Source organism: Salvia splendens, chromosome 11 (genome assembly GCF_004379255.2).
Source record: "Salvia splendens isolate huo1 chromosome 11, SspV2, whole genome shotgun sequence".
In the NCBI taxonomy this organism is placed as follows: Eukaryota; Viridiplantae; Streptophyta; class Magnoliopsida; order Lamiales; family Lamiaceae; genus Salvia; species Salvia splendens.
The window spans coordinates 13,636,997-13,652,631 of NC_056042.1; the positions used below are offsets into that span (position 1 = coordinate 13,636,997).

Sequence of the window (15,635 nt, forward strand, 5' to 3'; positions counted from 1 at the left end):
CATGAGATGGTAGGAGGTAGAATAACAAGGCTAGTAATCAATCCGGACTTGAGAACTAGGATTGTAGAATCTCAACGACAAGATGAGAAGCTAGAGGAGATTCGTGTGAGAGTAAGGTCTGAGAGAAATGAGAATTTCCGAGAAGAGTTGGATAATGCTCTAACGTTTGATGGACGATTGTGTGTACCGAACGACAAAACGTTTAGGACCGAAATCTTGAATGAAGCGCACGATACGCCGTATAATTATCATCCTGGAACAACCAAGATGTATCATGATTTGAAGCAACGATTTTGGAGGAATGAAATGAAGGGCATAGCATTGTTCGTGGAGAGATGTTTAGTGTGCCAACAAGTGAAAGACTTACCTCAACAACCATATGAAAAGTTGCAACCGCTCGAAATTTCGAAATGGAAGTGGGAATATTATGGCTATGAACTTCGTGATGGGACTGTCAAAGTTGCAACGAGGAAATAATGCAATTTGGGTGATTATCGATCACCTCACCAAAAGCAATCATTTTTCTTACCAATTAGAATTACATATCGTTCAGATAGATTACTTGCGCTATACATGAGTGAGATTATACGTTCACATAGAGTGCCAAAGACGATAGTACCTGATAGATTCAAAGTTTACGTCTAGCCCTATCGTCTGTATTTTAGTTAAATCTTGGCTTGATTTCAGACTTGGGAAAACCATCTTACATTCCATATCACCTTTTGTTTTTCTCAACACACAACACATGTGGACTGAAATGTACAGTGATGAACCAAACACAAAACAAGGAATAAACACAGAGATAGTCATAATGCGTCATCATAACCATTCCAAATACGACTATCCAAACATAAACATACATTAAACATAGTCTACAACAACAGAGAGTTGGACTATTCTATTCACAGAGAAAACTATAGTACCAACCAGTTTAATTCAAATCATCAAATTCGACCATTTTTCTCCACATCCTAGTGGTTATGAGAAACGAAACGGTATTCTATTTATGCAACTTAGCCGTAAGCAAAAGCACTAGTCCAAAAAATTCAACACCAAACCTTCTGCTTAGACCCACAAAAGTTCTAGCAATTTAACCTTTGGTCCAGGTTGCTGTTTCTTCTAAGGGTTAAATTTGGTCTGTGAATCCTTCTTCCTGACCTCTGCACTCGGCTGCAAGTTGAAGCCACCGCTACAACTGGAGCCGAGGGCAGAGAATGAAGATGGTGCAGTGGCTGGCCCCGGATCAACAGCATTTTGTTTCTTTGAAGATTCAGATTGGCACGGAAATTCCCTTTGGAAGTTGACGGGAACATGAAACTGCGATTGCTTCAAGCATCCATCAATCTGGCTGAAAGTGGTGCCGAGCGGCTCCCTGAAGCAACTCGGAAATGTCAGGGCATCCTCAATTGGTAACTCCCCCTTGAGAGTCTTTAAGGCGAATTCCAACGGATCAGTCCAAGAGTCCCCAAAATCATAACAAAGCTGTGATGCATGTGATTGTTGACCATCAACGAGTGGATTTGTACTAGCTGTCGCTGTCGCACCTGACTGCTCTTCTGGAACAGTTGAACCCTCTGTAAGAGGAGGCTTTTCGACTTCTTTCGGTTGATTAACATCCTGACGAGTTTCCTCACCGCATATATCAGCTTTCTCTACCACCTCTTTCGCTGGCTGGATATTTGATGTCTCATGAATATATGAAGCCTCATTTGGAACAATTGGAGAAGCATCGACTTCTTTAGCAGTGGACCCTCTTAGCGGATGTTCATTCAAATCCAAGTTCAGTTGCATCTCAGGTTCAGAACCAGCAAGCCTTCTTGAAATCCGTAATGGCGTGCTCGGCTCCCTTCTTTTCTTGGATTTTCTTGAGCCGACCTTATTTCTACCCCTACTTTCTGGAAGCTGCTGATTTGTTAAGGGATCAGACCCAGCTGAGCTTGTAGATGCATCTACGATAACTTTAACTTCTGCTTCAGGGTTATTTCCCATTTCGGCACTCATGTTAGAATTTTCTTGGTCAACTTGCTCTCTTTTCATAGTATTGGTGCCCGATTCAGCTGGACTCTTCACACCCGAAATTTCTGCACAAGACAATTATACGAACCGTCAGAGCTACACAAGTTTGTTAAAAGGGTAACAAGAAGCATTATATATAATTTGGTCTTAAAGTAGATTATTCTTACCACCATTTGATTCTTCACCAAGAAGAGGCTGTCCCTTGAGCTTAGCTTGAGTTGAAGACTGGAGAGAAAATAGATAATTCAAAATTTTATAGGAAAAGGCATGAAAATATGGAAAAACCAACTCAAAGATGCACATAAAAAGCATATGACAATTTTAGCTTATTTTCTTGTTTTATAAAGTGGAGTATTATAACATCCTCTTCACTCTTTATTCATGCTGAAATGAAAAATAATGCACAATATGCAATATATGAAAATTTCAAATATAGCAAGAAAATATCAGAGGAAATATACAACAAAGAGTATGTGCACATTTGGTGCAGATTAAAATTAGTGTTATTTTTTAATTATAGTCTGAATTTTGACCTAATGATGAGTTTTTAGCTCAAACTTAAAATGTTACAAGTGTCGCATTTATCTTCGGTGTTACAAACATATTTCTTCAGCTGCAACTTATGATACTGACCAGTTTGACTATCAACAGGAAAACATTCATGCCAAAGAAAAACCATCACTTCATCACCAACTTTAAAACAGGTTCACAAAATGGTGAAACCACAATGTGCTTTGAAGGCTTTTTGATAAGCAGCACTAAAAGGTGACCTCCCCTTGGAGGCGGAGCTATGAACAATATTATTTAAAGCAAATTCAGCATGCGGCAAGGCATTATGTCACTGTTTTCGTCGACCCCCCGACCCCCAAAAAAAATGCATAAAACAAGTAAGGTAAAGGCTTGAAGAGGCCAGTATCCCCTTTAGCCCCATTTGACAGACATAACGGCTCATAAACCTCCTTACTTCACACTTTAATTGCGGCCAGTAATATCTCTTCTTCAAGCTTAGACTGTTTGCTCTCTAACCTAACCCCGCTTAAACCTCTACCATGCAGATGAACAAATTTCGTGGGTTGCACAGTCGATTTCAAGTCAATTTCCTTTTAAGTGGTATCCTGCATGCGCATAAAAATCCTCAAAAAGAAGTTTGGCTCATTCATGCAAAAAAAATGGAAGTGAAGTTTTGATCGATCCCGGTACTTGGGATCCTATGGATGAAGACATGGCCTCCCTTGATCCCATTGGATTTCATTTGGAAAGGTTCTTAAATAGCCTGCAACTCGTCCTTTCTTCCTTCACCACAAACAACTAGTTCATAAAACCTTGTTGCCAAGGCTTGAACTTTGCTAAACACATCATTGATCATAAAACCAAGGCTCTTAATACCAACTAATACAGGACGACTTAAGTAGAAGACAACAAATGCTCTTCAACAAAAAAATGGAATCTATTGAAAACTCAATTAACAAATAAATGAACTTTAATGAAAACTCAATTACTTATATCAAAGTGATGCAATGCCTGCCTCATAAAACATCTAAACCGGTGCTTAGACATAAAAGGGATCTTACTTGAAAAGAAATTAAAATCCTAACTGAAAGCAAGTTAAACAACTATAAGAAGGGCAGAAAAGGGCCTAAAACAATGGAATTTGGGCTTATAAGCCCATGTCAGGGTCAAGCCATGAGTCTTGTTTGTCTCATTGTTTGCTGTCGAAAACATCTTAGAATAGAGATTCCTAGCTCCACATCAGAATTTAAGCACATTTTAGATAGTGCCGGCAGCCGAACTTTGCTTTAGCCTTAGCTAGCCATCAAGTATGCATCAGCTAGATGCATTCCTAGAACTTTGCCTCATCAATACAAAATCGCCAATCAATACAAAATCGCCAATCGATACAAGCTCAATCAAAGCTAGAAACAAGATTCTCGTATCACAATTACATAAGCTCCTTCGGTATTTAACAGTTAACTTTTTTATTTGTTATGCTCTTACATTTCTAACCTTTTTGTATTTAGTGGTCAAATTTCATGGATCTATTTTTGGCATTTCAATGAAATCTGTATAGCTTTCTTCTTCATATATGACAGGTAATCTATTATGCAAGCACATACATCAATCCTTGTAATCCGTCATCACAAACTCACTTTGATTAACCTTGGAATACATACGAAAGCAGCTTGTAAAATATAGCCTCGACTGATTCCATTGATAAATGGGAGCAATTTGTCATGTATGTCAACATCAATCCATGTTCCTATAGATCTATATATGGACAGAGTGTACCATGTAACTGAAGAATGAACCAAGGAAATGCATTAAAAGGGTAAAATAGCTCTATAGAGGAGGATGGCCAAGCAAGAAAACTCACATGGTTTCTCTTCTCCATCGATTTGATGCCATCAAGTTCCCTTTTCAGTGGTTTGCAAGCACAGCTACGAATGTCATTGGTTTTCAGAAACCGCAAGGCATCTGGTTTAGAACGAAACATGTAACCACTGACTGGATCTGTATAAAACTGTGGCAACCACACAAGCCTTTTAAGATGGATGAGTAAATGCGGGAACTAATCCCAACTAAAATATGCGTAACAAATTCGATATAAGCATTAAAAGACACTATTTTCAAAATGCAAATAGGAAATCATAGAAAATAATTCCAAAATTCTCATAAAGAAGGATTTGAGCTTTTTTGTTAAAGCCCTAATTAAAGGATAAACAAATCAATTACCGGATCTTTTCTTATCTTATTCCCACATTTGCTTGTCCTGATTTCTTTTATCCAGCCCTTAGGCAGGTCATCATCAGTTGTGCACTCAACTGCCACCTACTTAACCTCGAAATGTCAAAAGCAAAATTCACCAGATAGTTTTATCAAATTTAGAACAAGAAATGAACTGAGCACAGTACAAACCGTCACAAAAGAGCTGATCTTCTTTTTCATTTTATGAATGCCGTCCTTATTGGTTGTGGATAGAACTTGTGGTGACATGTCTGGAAAAGGTTCAACCACATTGTCTATCTGAAAGAATGAGTATCAAAGAATCAGTACGACAAGAAGAATTTTCAAATGGAACATAAAATAAAGCTAAACAACCTCAAACTAAACTACTATCTCTTACCTCAAGTAACAATAACCAAAGAAAAATAAAATCATAAAAAAAACCATATTTTACATAAAAACAAATAATTTCACAACCGAGGCAGGTAACAGGCATTTGAGCTCCCAAAGTTAACCTTGAAATCTCTAATGCATCAGGAGCTAAACTGTAGTTAATGATTATATTAAATCTAGGATGCATATAGAGCTCATCAACGCACAAACCTTTTTTACAAGCGAGTTTCCGTTCGTTCTCTGTTCATGAGTGCCATCAGTATTTGTCGTGGACAGGATCTGTGGCAACTTCTCCGTGACTGTCTCATCCACGTTATTAATCTGAAAAAAGATGATCGCCCAAGCGGATATTATTAGAAGAGAACAGAGTAATACATATTCAATGCACTGAAAATATTACCAAAAGGAATCATAAAGCGAACACAACAATGAAGAATCCATCTAGTGCCTCTTAAGGATGTAACACTTAAAAACAGAACCGTCCACAGTCCATCATCTATCTTCTACTTCAAGTACAATAAATAAAGAAATAACTTTGATTTGAAACAAACTTTAAGTAAATCGGTTATAATCCAAAATGTTCAGTTCCCAGACGTTGAGCTTTCAAAGGCTAATCTGGAAATATAGAAATCTCAAAAGCTTATTATTTAATATACATGTTTCAGTCAGAACTATAGTATTTGAGGTATGACAGCACAAACCTTTATGGGAGAGTCGGCCTTCCTTTTCTTTAAAGAAATGCTACGAGTATTTCTCGTGGGTGATATCTGCAGGGACGTGTCTGGAAGCGGATCGCCCACTTTGTCAATCTGATGAGATTATTGCAATTTAGATGAAAACTATAAACATAAAGAATCAATACTTTACGAATTATGCATATATCTAGTGTCTCCTAAAATCAACTATAACCAAACAACTAATAAATCGAAAAATTGGGATGGTTTGAAAATAAATCAATAACATTTGCTATATTTTGCACATTTGACTTTTAAAGCATTGTAATATTGCAGCCTTTTGATTATTTTTAGCAAATTCAACATCTCCATTTTTTCAGAAAATTTTGTCCGTGAAACAACGTAGTTTTGGTCATGAAATGCCATAGTTCTAACGCATCCATTTTGCTTCCAATAGAAAGTTGGTGCAGGGGTGGGGTATTTTTTTAAACATTTTAAATGGGGTGTGAATTTACAGAATATGGAAAAGCTAATGATTTATTTAGCAACTATAAAAAAAAATAGTTATACATAAGCTTATTAGTTTGCCACTGTAAAGCAAATATATTATGTGTAACAACTTCATAGAGTAACATGAACTATATTTATCAAGGGCAACACCTTCAAAAAACATTTTGGGAGATTGGTCACCAAGATTGACCTTATCAAGTTATAAATTGTTCCCCCATGTTTTTGCTTATCTTTTTCGCAGAAGTGTAGGCAACAAATCCAATTCAATATTGACAAAATGGAAAATAGGATAAAATCAATTCAAGAGCAGTGATTTACTAAAAGATCCAGTGCATACACTATTTTGATTAGTAATGACGTCACTACGGGCTACGTCATCCAAGTATCGAGTGACAGATGCCTTAGAATAAAATTTGCTTCCAGTTGACATTTCAGTATATACCTGCAAGAGTACAAGAATGAGCAAAGAAAAATAGCATATGTATTATGTAACAGATTTAATGTTTATACTATAGTAAGTGATTAAAAGATAAAGATGAAAGATAAGTAGTAGCTGGACTTCATAACAAAACAGCAATTATATTAAGAAATCCTCAGAAGAATGCTTACAAAATAGCTTTACACCAGTAAGGGAAGGAGAGATGAAATCTAATAGAACAATAGAGCGATAGAAGGTGCAGGGTAGTCTAATTAATTGATCACAGTATAAAAAAATCGTAATCAAGAAGCTGGACATAAAGATTGTAAAATATTTTTTAGTTTAAATGATGCCCCTAGTCCAAAAAACTGCTGAGTTCATCAGATGCATATATTCAAAAAGAAACTTCAACCACACAGACACAGGAGTGGCAGCTAAATAAGGCATGTGACAAAGGAGATTTGACCAGTAGCTGTATTAACCAGAAAGCCAGCATTCTTTATAAATTTATACTAGTTTGTTGTGTGTGCCAACGGAGCATCACTATGTAGACATAGAAATCCAACCTTAGGTTTATTCAAAAGATATAAAATGACTAATTGCATAAATTTGGTAATTTGGTGACCTCAATTGTGTTCTTTCAAGAATCAGAGATTACATTATAGGGAATACACTGGTAATGATTGAAAAAAAGAATTACTCCTTATGTATATTACAGACCTTGTAAGATAATCCCGCTGCTGAGCCGCTCTTTCTTCTTCTTTCTTCCACTGTCCATCCATTAGGCAACCGTGCAGAATCATTTGTTTTTTCTGATACCTATAAAAGATAAACATTTTTTAACATTTAAGCACAAAACAAATGTGCAGAACAAGTGAACGAGAATAAATTAGAGTGAAATTTTACCGCATCAACTTTGTTAACTGAAGAGGGCCCATTGACATCAGCATTTTTCGTTAAAGGTGTAACAAGCGGATTTTTGTTGTTTTCTTCGGCACAACGAATGACCTCATTCTTGGAATTATATTTTTTACCAGTTGCAACATGGAGATAGTACTGCAGCAATAAGACACAAAATAAGTGAAGAGTTCTTTTATTTTTAATTTTGTTACTCCCTCCGTCCCATAAAAATATGGGCGGATGAGATGGCACGGGAATTAAGACAAAATTGGTAAAGTAAGAGAGAGGAGAGAATGGTGTGGTAAAGTAAGAGAGAGGAGGAGAATGGTAGTTAAAGTAGAGTTAGTAGATAGTGGGACCTACATTATTAAATTGATATAACTTTTCAAAAATGGAATGCACATATTTTTGTGGGACGGACGAAAATGGAAAGTGCACATATTTTTATGGGACGGAGGGAGTATTATGTTTTTCAAATATTTGAATCCTTATACAGTGGAAGAAGTGGATGGGTGAGGGTCCAAGCCCCCAGCCATCACATGACCCATCAGTTGTAATTGTTCAAATTGACATCACCTTTTCCTTCTTCAGGACTATGTGTACAATATGCCTAAAATATCTTTTCAAATTGATCATTTCTTGAATTTTTGTAATTTGGGGAACACACGATAAAAGAATAGCAGCAAATTCGTTCCAAGAGTCGTATCTAACTGAGAACAATTGATCTCATACTTATAATTCCTTCCTTTTAATCAGTCCTCTATTTTCTATGCTTTTATCGACTGTCAGTTGCACATCTTGAAGCTCCTTTAAAATTTAAATTATGTTTCATTGTATTCTTCTAGTTCAGTGTACTCGCATCCAAAAAAGGAGTTTTAAACACCAAGTTAAATGTACACTGATCTGAGTTTTAAAGCCTATTACTTCCACTTCTGTTTCGCGTCTCTCAGTTATCCACTCATTTAGGAAAATAAAAAACAAGTTTCTGTAGAAAGTACAATCTCATAAGGGAAAGGAATCACCAGATCTTGCTTCACGTCAGCTATTCATCCAAAATGCTAGTAAGAAGAATGATGTTGGTAGTGATTATTGAGTCCTAAATTTAATCCATTATTCGCTGATCGTATGAAGCAGGCACTCCATTTTGGGAAATAAGTTGCCATTAGTCCACTCCATATCCACCGACATTTAATGCAATTTTACAGTGCTGTTTGGCTAATCCAGAATCTTATGGGATCAATATGTTGCTAATGAGATTCTAATACACGATGCATATCCCAATGGCGTCCCTAAACTCGGATGTCATGGGATTCTCTAAGAGTCAAAGCCCACTTACAAATTAAACCACTCATTCTTCTGTGTTCATGGCCATCATCTTTAAAATAAAATACTAATGGTACCATAAGATTTTCAGCTCAAAGGAAGAGCCACCAACTTCCCAAACTCATACCAATCTATGATCACAACAGCTAAAAAATCTTTCTTAAATTACCCAATCCACCAATTATCTCTCAGCATGCAACCCCAACACAAGAGAAAACAGGATCAAAGTTTCGCCTTAACGCTCTACAATACGTACGAGCCCGTAAAAATCACAACATTACACAAAATGAAACATTCATATGTCCCCAGTCTTATCCCACTTCAACATGCAGTCATTCAATAAACAATACGAAACCCAATTTTGATCGGAAGATTCCAGAAGTCATCTAACGAGCACCACAGATTGAACAACCAAATTGCAAAATCCAAGATTCCTTTCTATTCATCAAGCAAATTCAGCAACTCAAAGTAAGAAATTAACTTTATTTCCTAAAGCAGCTGAGAACAGAAAAGGGAAATTAATTAAGCAAGTGATTACCTTAAGTTTCTTCCCAGACCTGTGCTTGATCTTCACCGCAAAGCCGGGAGGAAGCCACTCCGGCGAGACCACCATTTGATTGTCTGATTTTGAGAATTGGGCAAAATATTTTGTTTGTGTGCGAGAGAAAAGAGGAAATTCAATATTTATATCGGTTGAATTGAAAAAGAGTGTATGGGTACACGTGTTCACATATTCAACTACAGTTGGATCATCGGAAACACTAATTTTTTTTTTCTTTTTCTTTTGGCTTTTCAGATGAAGATTTGATAGGAATTATGCGTTGCTTCGTTCCACTTCGCATATTCTATCTCTGACTAGCAGACTTTATCTGTAATTATGATTTCTATTTGAGTTCTAAAATTGATGATTTCGAATATTTCCCTATAATATTTGCCCCTTTAATTTGGCCTAATATTTCTTTGAGCTTCCCCATCTAGAAATTTTTTTTTTTTTAATTCGGATTGGTGAGTACGTGTCTCTTGCATAAATATATTCAATCGGGCAGATTAGGCATACACAAACCGACCCTGCCCGGCGGTTAACCGCCGGTTCGGGCCCGCCGGTTCATGAACCGGAACCGGGCCCGGAACCGGCGGGTTGAACCGGCAGAAGGGTTGAAGGGTCGGAAGGGCCGGTTCAGGTTCGGCAATATATTGAACCTGAACCGGCGGTTCAAAACCGGCGGTTCGAACCGGCGGTTCAAAGGGTTAAATAGTGTTTCGTAGGTTAGGGGTTCGTAGGGTTCGCGTAGGGGTTTAGTATAGCCGTTGGAACCGGCGGTTCGCGGGGTAAACCGCCGGTTTGAGGGGTAAACCGCCGGTTCGGGAGCCGGTTTCTGACGGTTCCGGCAACTTTTCAGAGGCTAGGCCGTAGGGTCAGTGTGTAGGCCTGCAAAACCGGTCAGAAACCGCCGGTTTTCGGTCAGAAACCGGCGGTTTTCTGACGGAAAACCGTGGACAACCCGCCGGTTTAGGGTTGAACAGCCATATGTTTTTGTATATGCAAAAACAATTACATAATTGTATTTGTATATACTCTAGTCGATGAAATATATTTCTCTATACGGCTAAATGAGGGAAACTTTTGACAATTCTACTATATTTGTTGATTGTTAGACGAAACTCAACATTTAAAGTTGAATTGCTAAAGGTGTCCTTAATTTAGTTATGTAGAAAGATCTTCTTCGCCGGTTAAGAGTATATATATAATACACTTATACGTTTAAGAACTTCAACATCGTTTCTTGTCATTTGTAATTAGTTCTTCACTAGTAGTCTCATTTGTATTTAAATTTTGTTTAAGACTTCAAGACCGCCATATGTTTTCAATTTGTAATTGTTGTAACTTGTAACGTGTAATTTGTAATCATGCAATTTCAATAAAATTGCAACTTTATCCGTATTTTTTTCAATTTTATTTACTCACATTTAATAAAAAAACAAACTTGAAAAGTGTAAAGTAAGTTGATTAAAATTGAAAAGTTGAAAAATGAAAAAAAAAAAAAAAAAATTCGTCGAACCGGCCCGGAACCGGCGGTTCAAGCCGAAAACCGGCGGTTTTGAACCGCCCCGTAACCCGCCGGTTTTTTGAACCGGAACCGGAACCGCCGGGAGCTAGGCGGGCCGGTTCAGGTTCATACATTCCCCGACCCTTGAACCGCCGGTTCATGACCCTGAACCGGCGGTTTTCGACCCTTGTGCATGCCTAGGGCAGATGCAGCCGCATGCGAGAACACTTCTCCATTTTCATTCTCCTGTTCTTGGCAATTTTCTGATTCCAGCAACTTATCAGCGATTGTACTGTCTAATTGTTGTTTTTATTGATGTTTTTTTATGTAGAAATTAGAGCATCCACAACCGTGCTCTTGCCAGCGGCACGGTTGTGGGTCCGGCCCCACTTTTTCTGTCTGGTCTCTGGCAAGAGCACAACACTCATAGATGTGCTCTTGCGCAAGGACGAGCACAATTAATTTAAAATTCAATTAAACAATAACATTTCAATAATACTAAAATTCATTAAAAAAAACCTAAATAAGCCGATTCGTGGGCTCCCTCCCGGTCATGATGAATGTAGCGCCGATTTGATCTGGTTCGTTGAGGAGGAGGAGCGGGGGTATTCGCCGCGACATATGCTTCGTAAGCGGCACGATGTTGTTCGTAGTATTCTTGTTCTTCGCGTTCCGCTTCCGCCATAATATGGGTGAAATCCATTTGAGGTTTTGAATGAGGGATGAATGTGTTGATAGCTTGTATGAGAATTAAGAATGAGAGATGAATGAGAGATGAATGAATGTGATAAATGGATGATGAATGTGTGTATTTATAGATGATTTTGGGGAAAAAAAATAAAAAATATTCAGAAAAAATGGGAAAAAAACGGCCATATTTTTGGGATTTGGAAAAAAAAATTTAATCATTTTATATAACTTAAAAATGATTTTTAAAATAAAAAATAATAATTCAAAGGCAACGGCTATGCCGTTGCCCAATCATAAGCCGCCACGTCGCCTGCTCGCTGGCACGGAGCGAGCGCAGCGGCGGCGGTCCTCGTCCTCGCCGCTGGCACGGACAGCGGCCTTCACTCCCACCACCGTTGTGGATGCTCTTATGCTAATATTCGTGAGTTTATATTAAGCAGTAGTAAAATAGTTCTAATCTCTAGTTGGGTATTGGTTATGACCTACCCTCATGCCAGATATGACATTATATTGGATTCGTGTGTTTCATATTTTGAATAATAAGGTGAAAATAGCTATGAATCAACTCGTACATATCATGAAGGCATAGTCTAATCTATTAGAAATGGGCCACTCACCCCTTAAAAGGCCTTGTAAGGGGAGGGTTATCCATACTTGTAAGGGGGAGGGTTATCTGATAGGGCTCGTTACAAGCATGGTTTTATAGGGGTTTATTACACTAGCAGGGGTGATAATGTGCGAAAAAATGGTAAATTTGAGTGTGCAGAGGCTAAAAAGTGTTGAAGCGGCAGAATGCAGGAACAACTTGATCAACTCGGAAAAGGAGCAAGAAATAGCCAAATCTAAAGACAAACTGATCAGTTCCGGACAAGCAATGGAGCATGTCCAACCAGCAAGTTGATCAAGTGGAATTCACCACATGAGATATGAGTCATAGGAGAGAGAAAAGAAGATGATATCTCAAGGGCATTAATGTCAAGACAGGATGAGCTTAACCTAGGGATTTGGGCCCAATGTCATCCTATAAATAGTGGAGAGAATGCACAGCAGGAGAGTTTTTCGGTTGGGTATCATCATCTTCAGTCACTTCACTCTTTACACTTTAATTCGTAGCATGGAGCAAGGAAGCTAGGAGCCACCAGAGTCACCGTTCTACCTCAACTTTCCTCTCTTCTTCCTCACCAAGGAAGAAGAGATTCGGATCTGCCAAGAAGCCTTCGTAGTTTGTTTTTCTTTAAACCCCGAGGGGTCAAAACAATTGTTATTTCATTTGTAGTTCATGTTTTTCCGAAGTCTAGTTGTTCTTATGTTTTTTCTCTTAGTTGCTACTCTAGTTATTTTTCGTTGTTGATCGATTTTCAAATCTGAGTTGGGAATTCTGTTCTGTTTTGCCTGTTGAAGATCGTTTATGAAATGAAATTTTTAGTTCAAGTTGTTTTGGATTTGATGTTCTCTGATTTTGTTTCTTTTGTTTGGCTTAGTTCTGTTCTGATTTGGAAGGTAGTTCTGCATAGTTCAGTCGTTTGTGATTAGATCTGATGTTTAGATGGATTATGCGATGCATGTAGGTTTGAATTGATTGATCTCTGCATTAGATTATGTTCAGATAATCGTTCGTGGTTCTATTTTTGATTTCTCGTAGTTAGATCTAAGTTCTAGTTCGTCAACTTGCATGAAAATTAGGATAGCTGCTTTAGATCTGTTTTCCTCCCGTCTGAATTACATGAATCTGTGTTTTAATTTGTACGTTTCCTACTTTCATGTCATCTGCTCTGTTTTTATCTGTCGTGGGTGTTTTATTTAGTTGCTTAGCGAAGAAGAAGGCCGCAGTTCGTTAGAGTCGCAGTCTCTGTCACCTTTTTGTTGTTTACAGCTTTTTAGTAGTGCGTAGTGGTGTCAGTGGTCCCGGTCTCCTTTATGTTGTCGTGTTGTTTCCTATTTGAGTTGATCCGTTTGTGGCATACTATTTTTCATCATGTTTAGTTTAGTTGATCAAGTTAACTCTGTGACTTGAGTGGTCCAGATCTTAGTTGTAGTTAACCCACCTTAGTGAAGTGTGGCAGCAGCCAACCCCAAAACATGTCTCAAACACAACTCGGCACGCTTCTGTCCCTGTGGGATTCAACCCTTACTTCCATATACTAGTCTATAGTATTGTGGGTTAAGGTTTTGAAAGCCCTATGTCTCTCCGTTTACATAACCAACGACCGGATAGTTGCCTACTTGATCCATTCATCATCTAACTTGATCAGTTGCGCGAGCTCTGCATGTTTTTAATATGTATTGCAAACCAGAGTGCTTAGTCGTATGGCTTTCATTATCCATACTTATATAGACAAGCTAGGATCATCACCAAGTTGATGTGAGACAAGATTTAGAGTTTTAACATGCCCCCTCACGTGTGAGTCGGAATGACACATCGAACTTCCATCACGTGGGTAGGCAAGAGAAGAGATAAAGAGATAAATCCATCATCGACTTGGGCCCGCTCTGATACCATATTAGAAATGAGCCACTCACCCCTTAAAAGGCCTTGTAAGGGGAGGGTTATCCATACTTATATAGACAAGCTATGATAATCACCAAGTCGATGTGGGATAAGATTTAAGAGTGATAAGTTGATAAAGTGTTTGTTGAAGAGTAAACGGTGTTGAAATTAGAAAAATCAAATGTAATTAGTTAGGCATTTTATTAGTTAGTTATCCTTTTACTTAGCCTATATATACGATATATAAGGCTCTTAATTGTAATTTGCTGTAACTTCTTCCAAAATATAGTCATTAATGAAAATTTTCTTTTCTTTTGTTTTCTCATTGTCGATGGTTTCTCTCTACTTCCATGGCAGTTACTTCATCCTCCTTCAATGGAGTTTTCTCCATCCATTTCAATTCTTCATTTTTAACATGGTATCAAAGCGCAAATCCGGTGCGCGCCTCTGATTACCTCTATCTCTTTTTTATAAAATTTTTGTTTGGTTTCCGCTAGGGTTTGTCATTTTTGATTTGTGACTTGTGAGATGATTTTGCTTTACCGAGTGTTAATAAAGCAGATTTGTTGTTTTGTGCCGCAGTTTTACGAAAATTATCAGGTTCTATCCTCTTTCGGATCTCTTTATTTCCGATCTGAAAATCATCAGGTTATGTTCTCTCTCTGATATGTTTTTCTTCAATTCTGATTTTCAATCGGTCCTCTTGTTTTAAATTCTCTAGTTTTATTCGTCGAGTATCGATTGAATTCATCTCATTTTTTTATCTCTCTTCGGCGTTAATTTCCGCCGTTGAAATGTCAAATCTATTTTCTCTCTCGTTTTCCTTTGTTCATTGGATTTGTATGATCCAAGTCTGTATCATTTGTTCATTGGATTTGTATGATCCAAGTTTGTATCTCTCATTTTAGTCACCGATTAAATCGGTTGAATGTTTCAGTTTGAGATATTTGAAATCTCAAAATTGTTGTTGAATTTGAATATGTTTTCAGATCTGTCTCTATTTTCAGATTTGTCTTTGTTTTCCGATTGTATCAGATGAATTTTTTTGGGGGGGTTTTGTTGCCCCCTCGCTGTATACAGCTCATCTCAAGAGAGGTTTTAATTAGGCATCGCGGTGAAATTATATTTGTGTAGCAGATATCAGTCGATTGAACTTTCGTAGACGGCAATGTCATCATTTCACGGCGCCATAGCCGCCTTCGGTATCGAGTCACCGTTTGTCTCTGAGATTGAGACGTGAGTGTGGTAGGGTTTATGTGCTTGTAAGGAGTGATACTCAGAACCTTGGCTTTGTTTGATGCCTCTTGATTGGTGTTCTGGAAGAACATTTGTTTGTGTTTGATGAGGCTCGTTTCACGCATGTTTCCTACCTTAAAACTGCATCAAATTCTGTAAACTAACGTCTAATTTTGAGCCAGGTGTGTGTAAGTCCGCCATGTTCAGAAACTGAGTTG

At 37.8% G+C, this 15,635-nt stretch overlaps 1 protein-coding gene across 2 annotated transcripts; it reads right to left on the minus strand.

Moving 5' to 3' along the window:
* Positions 1–803: 803 nt before the first annotated feature.
* Positions 804–9,811, minus strand: LOC121756281. 2 transcript variants are annotated; one of them, XM_042151782.1, is made up of 11 exons: positions 9,494–9,810; positions 7,639–7,788; positions 7,453–7,551; positions 6,652–6,756; positions 5,832–5,939; positions 5,341–5,451; positions 4,930–5,037; positions 4,747–4,842; positions 4,388–4,534; positions 2,184–2,241; positions 804–2,081 (listed from the first exon to the last, which is right to left on the minus strand). In XM_042151782.1, the coding sequence occupies exons 1-11, from the start codon at positions 9,566–9,568 to the stop codon at positions 1,120–1,122; spliced, it is 2,019 nt and encodes a 672-aa protein (XP_042007716.1). In that variant the 5' UTR covers positions 9,569–9,810; the 3' UTR covers positions 804–1,119. The 2 variants fall into 2 exon arrangements, with proteins under 2 accessions (XP_042007716.1, XP_042007717.1); XM_042151783.1 differs by lacking the exon at positions 6,652–6,756 and having other exon boundaries at positions 9,494–9,811.
* Positions 9,812–15,635: the final 5,824 nt, after the last annotated feature.

Coding starts and splice junctions, on each gene's coding strand:
- LOC121756281 (XM_042151782.1), bottom strand. CDS start 9,568: ATGGTGGTCTCGCCGGAGTGGCTTCCTCCCGGCTTTGCGGTGAAGATC. Junction 4,535..4,746: donor ATAAGATAAGAAAAGATCCG/GTAATTGATTTG, acceptor TGGTTGCCACAG/TTTTATACAGATCCAGTCAG. Junction 2,082..2,183: donor TGGTGAAGAATCAAATGGTG/GTAAGAATAATC, acceptor TGTCTTGTGCAG/AAATTTCGGGTGTGAAGAGT.